The sequence below is a fragment of the Lactuca virosa genome, chromosome 2, assembly GCF_052849685.1.
Source record: "Lactuca virosa cultivar CGN04683 chromosome 2, Lactuca_virosa_CGN04683_v6, whole genome shotgun sequence".
In the NCBI taxonomy this organism is placed as follows: domain Eukaryota; kingdom Viridiplantae; phylum Streptophyta; class Magnoliopsida; order Asterales; family Asteraceae; genus Lactuca; species Lactuca virosa.
The window spans coordinates 3,846,328-3,853,878 of NC_136427.1; the positions used below are offsets into that span (position 1 = coordinate 3,846,328).

The 7,551-nt window shown below is 37.7% G+C and overlaps 1 protein-coding gene across 1 annotated transcript; it reads right to left on the reverse strand.

Annotated features, from left to right (window-relative positions):
* Positions 1-3,117: 3,117 nt before the first annotated feature.
* On the reverse strand, positions 3,118-6,045 carry PMI1 (plastid movement impaired1). The gene has a single exon (XM_079077682.1). The coding sequence runs from the start codon at positions 5,848-5,850 to the stop codon at positions 3,253-3,255; it is 2,598 nt and encodes an 865-aa protein (XP_078933808.1). The 5' UTR covers positions 5,851-6,045; the 3' UTR covers positions 3,118-3,252.
* Positions 6,046-7,551: the final 1,506 nt, after the last annotated feature.

Genomic DNA, 7,551 nt, shown 5'->3' on the forward strand with positions numbered 1-7,551 from the left:
AAGGAGTTGAAGAAGGTCATCTCATGGTATACAGAGGTTCGAAGAGTTTTGCTGTACTCCATCACACTTCTTACAAACTGAAGACTTCGACTTTGATTACAAAGGGGGAGATTGTTAGGGTCGAAGTGTTGTAATTAGTTGAAGTATGTGTTGGTGTCTTCGAACATTTTTGTAATCTATTTTACTAGGGCATTGTATTCGAAGCTTAATGTTTAGTCCTTAGTATATTTTTTGTACGCTTTCCTCTCCTATAAATAGGAGTGTTTACTAGAGTCATAGTAACGAAGTCTTTACAGAAATGTCCTTTGTACTCTGTAAAACTTGAAAGCGTAATAGAGCTGAAACAAGATCATATTTACATCCTGTGTTCAAATCTCGCAATCTTACCTTGGAATCATACTCTGATTAATACATTACTCGATTCTTTGTTTCATCAGAACTTCATTGGAGACCATGGAGTTGTACCAGCTGTAGAGGAGCCTATGGATATTTTCTGTAACAATGAAAGTACAGTTGCCTTAGCCAAGGAACCAAGGGATCATGGTAGATCTAGGGACATCGACATAAAATATCACTTTATAAGACATCAAGTAGAAGAAGGACTACTCGTAGTGAAGAGGATATCATCAGAGAAGAACCCAACATATCCCCTTACAAAGGGACTCAGCAGGGATAAGCACTTGTTGCATGCAAGGAGTATTGGGCTGAAGGACAATATTAGTTTTAATGATTAGATAGATATTTAGAAACTTGTAATGGCTAAAATGTAATTGACATTTGATGATTGAATGAAAGGAGTTTTATTTATAAGTAAAGTTACTATCTTGTGTGAATTATTTACTATTGTTTAATTTTGCATGTTTTGACTTCCAGAATAATAAGATTATTCAAACTATCCACAGTCGGTCATACTTTAGGAGTAGGTTATGTAAGTAGACTGTCATGAATGGGTTTTTCAAGATTGTCTAAGGTGTTAGACATTACAAAGGTTTGCTACAAACATTCATGAGTGCTCTTGAAATAAGATTTGAGTATTGGACTAAACCCACACTCATATGAATCACTTCATGGAATTTATCATGAGTGATTATGAGATGATAATATCGTATAATTTTCAAACCGAGATATATGAGTTGTTGATTATGAGTTGGTTGTACATTGACAATGCGAAACCGCATCAATAACTTCATGTTATAAAACGTGATGTTGTGTATGATTTAACAAGTAGTTAGTACAAGCATATAAGTCGAATTTTATCTGTTCCTTTTATCCTAAGAGGATTAAAAGCGATATCTTGGCCCCCTCGATGTTTTTGTTTTGGCTTATGTGTCGGGCCCGGTCTGGACTAAATTGATGTGTTCAATTAAGTTCTATGTCAACCAAATCAGAAATCGGGAAACAAACTGCTGGACAAGAAGTATGACTATGTTCCATGTATTTGTCCGCATGATATCTTGAAGAACAGAAGGTTATATGATCCCTTATCTAAATGGCGCGTCAGGATTCGACATTGGCTTTTAGAGAGCTACGATTACTACTCAGATTTTGAAGCTACATTGACAGTTATAGTTATTAGACTTATCCAAGTGGGAGACTGTTGGATTAGGTGTCTAAGCCCATAACTATAATTGGTATGTACTTAACCCGATAATAGCATGGTTCATTTGGGTTGTAACACTCTGGAACAATTTGATAGGATGGATATTTGAGGAAGAGGTTATTGTGATTTATTAATATATTATAAGTATAATATATTAATTGAGAAATCACATTATTTAATTAGTATTGATCAAGAATTAATTTGGTATCAATTTAGTGATCAAAAGAAACTAATTAAAGTTATAGGGACTGATTAGGTAAATCAGTAATACTTCTAGTTGGACTCATGAGTAGACCTGGCAATTCGTGTATTCGTGTTGACTAGGGTTGGACTAAACCTACATGAAATTCCATGAAAGGTTTAGCCCAAAAGGCCTAAGAAATATGAACAGTTATTAGGGTTTGCATGGTTATAATCCTAAGCTATAAAAGAAGTCCTTAACGCCCTAAAATAGGCCCCCATTCATACTAAAGTAGAAGCTAACCGATTTTGGGCTCCCAAGCCTCTCTCTCAAGTTCATTCTCTTGTTCTTTGTTTTTTATAAGACATTTAAGGCATCACACTTGAGGTGCTAAGCTCCTAAAGGTCAAAGACAAGAAAGCTACTACACAATGTAATCTTCTAACTGTTTTTATGATTCGAATGTTGTCTTGCATGCTAGTTTAGGCTTTATGCTTTGGAAAAACAACGTTGCATGTATAATTAGAGAAAACTTAGATCCAAAGAATTAGGGTTGTATGTGCACCATAGGAATGTTAGAGTACATAAAACCCATCATTAAGCAAGGTTGAGACTTGCTTACCAGAAAATGAAGAGGATGAGAAGTTGTTTCTGGATCTACTAGCTTCCTTCTGAATCTCCAAGCTCCTCCTTCTTCAACAAGCTTCAAAACACACAATCTTCACTCAAAACAACTCACAAGTTCATACAAGGCACTAGGGTTTCGTGGATTAGGGTTTGAGACTTGGAGGTTGGAAATGAGGCTAGCAAGTGAAGATTAAGATGCTTAAATAGGGTGCAAAACCCCAAAATTAGGGTTTCATTATGGCAGACCTACTCGTCGAGTCGAGGCTCTCAACTCGTCGAGTAGGCGACTTAAAATCCCGCGGCCAATCTCGTTTCTACTCGACGAGTCTGGGGCTCCCAACTCGTCGAGTAGCTATTCAAAAGTGAATAAATTATAATTAAATGCGTACCAGGAACCAGACGTTACATTTTCTTTGTCATTCCCATAGAATAACACTGTCCTCACGTCCACACAATCGATGTTAAATCAAATTTGAACCTAACACTGAATAATACCCTAATCAATAGGGCTTTTCCACATTTAACATTTTTTTTATTTAGTTTGGAGCGACAAAATTCATCAAAGAGATGTTGTTTACTAGAAGATGACAAAAGAGTTTATACCGTGTTTAGCTTAAAACCAAGAGAAAAGGTTTTTGGGATTAGGGGTGGTTCTTGGTTGCACATTAAAATACTTTCAATTTCAATAAATGGATAATCGGGTAAACGAATAAACAAAGAACATAAAAAAATCTTAACAAAGCTACTTATAGTTACAATACAGAAGACACTCAAACTAGTATAAGAAGTCTGGAAAAACTTATTAATAACATGTATATTCATCTGAAAACTTAGAAAATTTTTCTTTATGTTGTGAACTTCACATCCGGATTCCTTATCGATTTAAGCCACATATCTGCCATCACACGCGAGGATATGCTCCACAAGACGTCCGGGCCTTTTACCATCACACGCTTTCCTTTCTTCCCCGCCTTTCCAAGACCGTAAGCTACCAACCATTGGATCGCCGTCAACCTCTGCTTCTGTGTATCCCAGTCATTCTTTTTCCCCCCACTTCTTAGTTTCAAACCACCAACATTCAAACCCGCAACTTTAAACTTCTTCTCTTGTATTTCTTGAGTTGCTTCAACTTCAGCTGTTGTGGCGTGAATCAACGCGATAAGTGGACCCCCAACCGCTTCATATTGTCTTAATGGGTCCCGCAGTTGGATCACAACTGATATGGTGATGGTTTCTTCTTCATCGGATGAAGTTACAACGCTGTTATCTTTCATCCAATCTTCTAGGGGAATCGCGTTCTTGAACGGACTACTATTATCTTTACTATTCGGAGAAATATCAAACGGGGCGTTTGCGTTTCCTTCAGTTATATCGGCTTGAACTTTCAATGCTTCAACCGCCATTTCTTCCATTTTCTGTAAGGAAAACGCGAGAATCTCGTCTCCGGTTAAAGGGTTTTCATTCATATTCCAAATCCCCGATGAAATCCTTTCTTTTCTTCCTGTTGTCATACCAGTAGCCATGGATTTAACTGTACTTATAGCACGTGCAGCACTGGAAGTTGCTCCTTCTTTGTTCCTCCCACTTATGATTGCTGAAGCAATCCCTTCGAATGCAATCTGTTCGGCTGTTTTACCTTCAACTTCCTCTATTGGCATCAATTGTAAGATCTCTGAGCTTAGTTCTTCGAAACCCATGGCTGCCATTTCTTGAAACATTTCAGTTCCAGTTAATTTTGAATCTAAAACCATCGGTCTTGATATCTGCATTGCTAGCTTTGGAGTGTCTTTCTTTCCCATCAGATTGTCAAGAGGATTCATGGATACCAAGTACCCGCCATTTCTTGTTTGAATCACACAACCTAATCCCTTTCCCAAATCCGGTATGAAAACCTTCTCGTCTTCACCATCAAAACTGGAATTAGTGTTTGCATCCTGTTCATACAAAGCTTCTTTTCCATCTTCGTTCTCTAGCATTTGGAAAAACTCTCGTGTCACTTTATCTTCGTCTTCATCTAGTCTTTGTGACTCGGTTTCTTCATCAATATCATCGTTTTTCTCCTCCTTCATCATCGATTCAAGAGCTTTAATCTGCTGTGCGATTAAATCAAGTTCTGATAACCGATTTAGATGAGCTTGATCTTGCACGATTTCCTTCACGACTTCACTTGAAACAGATCTTTTGTCGGAATTATCCTCCGATTGTGTCCCCTCTGTCCCTTCTTTATCTAACACCTCAACTCCCTTGTCTACAACTTCAAAATCTGGAAGGTCGAGATCCTCCATCTTCGGCTCTGGCTCCTCCGGTGGAGGTGGTGGTGACACCGCCACCACCTCCACCACCGGAACCGCTGGTTCTTGAGGTGGTTCGTCAAGATTCAGGTCATCGATTCCTTGAAAGTCGTTACCTCTTCCTTCCTGAGAAGGTGTATATGTGTCGGCTCGATTTTGGATTCTTGGACTAGCAATACTGAAAGATGATTTAGACTGTTTACGCCCCATTGAAGGAGAGAAAAGTTTGGATTTACCCGATTTTTGTCCTTCGGCTTGATTATAAATATTAGCTCCTCCTTCTTTCTCCATAATCTGAAACCCAAGTTTCATGACTAATTCACCTCCTTTCGCTTTTCCAGACAGATTAAAGCTCATATCCCATTGCCGAATCCTTGTTCCTTCGATATTCTTTTCTACAGATTCCTGGATCAATTGGCTCAAGTCAACAGTATGCCTTCCAAAATCAAGCTCCTCTGCATCAACTGCAAAAGCATGGATTACAAAAGGGCGAGGCTCGAATTTCGCCTTGGGATTTCCACTCCCTCCTGGAATGCTGTACACGTGGCACCTGAGAAACAAAGTCTCTTCGAAGTCAGCAGCTCCTTGAGACACCCTTGAAGGCATTGTTTGAACTGCGCCGTCTTTTGTTTCTTTCTTCCTCACAGAAACCGACAACCGGAGCCCGTTCATTGATGGTGGCAAACCTTGAATAGTCACGACTTCAACTGATAATAAGCAGCTGATCTTCTGTTTCCCAATATGAGAAAGAACCCGAATTGGCTTCCAGTTCCATAGCCCGGATTTCTTTTCCGATGATGAAGAATCTTGTTTACTGTCTTGAAATAGATTCTTAGTAACTACAGGGTCTTTTTGACTGTTCTCTTCACTTGGACGAGACTTCCATGGAGATAACGACATTCTCCGCGACCGTGGCTTTGGATTGAGTTTGATCCCGTCGTCATGATCATCATCATCAGCATGATCGTTTTTCCCGGTGGATAGAATCGGGGGGATGGAGGTTCGAGAAAGAACAAGAGAGTTAGTTCTTCGATTCTTGGTGGCTGGAATAGATGAAGTGTTGGTGTTATTTAGTGTCTGGCTGAGAGCTTCGAGCTCCTGCAATAGTTGGGTGTTGGAGTTTCTTCTTTCTGGTTGGTTGTTTGTTGCCATGGTGGATGCCGGTGGTGGTAGTGGTGGTTGCTGAGAAATGGGAATAAAGGAGAAGATGGATTGTTTGTATTGGTGAATAGTGGCTGGTTTTTGTGAGGTGGGAATGTTGCCATGAAAGATTAGTTTGGAAGATAGCGGGTGGTGTTTTCAGGGCCAAGAAAATCGTGTGGGCATGGCATGTGAAGGATAAGGCAATTTAAGAAAGTTTTGACAGAGGTGGATTTGGTGAAAGAATTAAATGTTTGCTTCTCTACGACAAAAAGACAACGATGGGTGATGTTAGAATGGGTAAAAATCGTTATCCATAATGATGAAAGGCACCGACCAGCAAGTAGGAGCGCTCGGCCGTTCATGACAAACGTTCCATGATTTTCCACAATACATTACACAGCAGAGAGAGGACTCATAATATATTAGGAATGCGATTTAATATATTTTTTTTATGATAAATAAAATTACAGATCAGTAACAATATTTGGGACAAAACGGTTAAACATTAAGCAACTTTTATATAATTTTACACATTATTGTTGGCTATAATTTATAATTGGGTTAATTTGATAGCTGGATAACGAAATTTCTAAAATTCCAAAAAACACCATTGAATTGAAAAACGTCACTACAATGAATTACTTGGTATTAAAAAAAATATCATGTTGACCTCCTATACTGTAGGTTTAATAGGTCAAACATACTTTTGGTTAATTGTAAATTTAACGAACTAGTTAAAAAATGTTAAGTTTTCCAATGAACTACTACTTCAAATGTTCAAAAAAATAGTTTATAATGTCACTACAATGAGCTACTAGTTAAAATGTTAAAAAAAAAAAAAACAACCACAATCTAAAAATTGTTATCAAAACGTAGTGAGTTATTTAAAATTTTCAAAAAATATCATGATGCCCTTTTTTTAAAACGACAAGTGTAACATGTTAAGTTTTCTAAATCGGAAATGTTTGTTCAAAACCATACCTAGAACTAAATGTTTGTTCAAAAAACACATATAAACATGGAGCGTTTGTTAAAAATCGTCATCGACCACTTCAATATCAAGATTTGACTGAATTTTTTTTTTCATCATCAAACCGTCCACTTTTGTGTTTCTAAGTTGATGACTATACTTAATTATTCGATCTCAACAGCAGATTATATATTCATCTTTCCTATTATGTTTTTCTTTTGGAAAGACAAAATTATATAAAGTAACAAAAATAGAAACAAAATATTACAAAAAGTACAAACTAAAGTTGGGTTTCGCAACCAAGTAACTAAATTCGGCTTTACTTTTCTACAACTATTAGAAAAAAAAAACTCGCTATATCAACATCACCAAAAACATCATATTTCTTAGGAATAGTCATTCCAAAAGTAAGAGAATCACGAAACCTCCAAAGCGTCCAAAACGAAGTCAAGACCATTGCATCAAAATTCAAAGGTCTTTCGTTGACCACCTATCAACCAAACTGCATTCACCCAAGTAATAAGAGAGCGAAGAGTAAGAGGAGTTAGAAGCTCCAACCCCCACCAAACAACAATCAGAAACCAAAACTAAATAAATGAGGGACGTCTAGAAAAAAAACATGTGCGACCGTCTCACACAACCTAAGCCGCTGAAACAAGTAATGTAGTCAATAAGTAATGGAGTCAAACTCAATATCCCTAGCTGAAAAATGCTCCTTCGATGGAATGCTCTCCAAACTA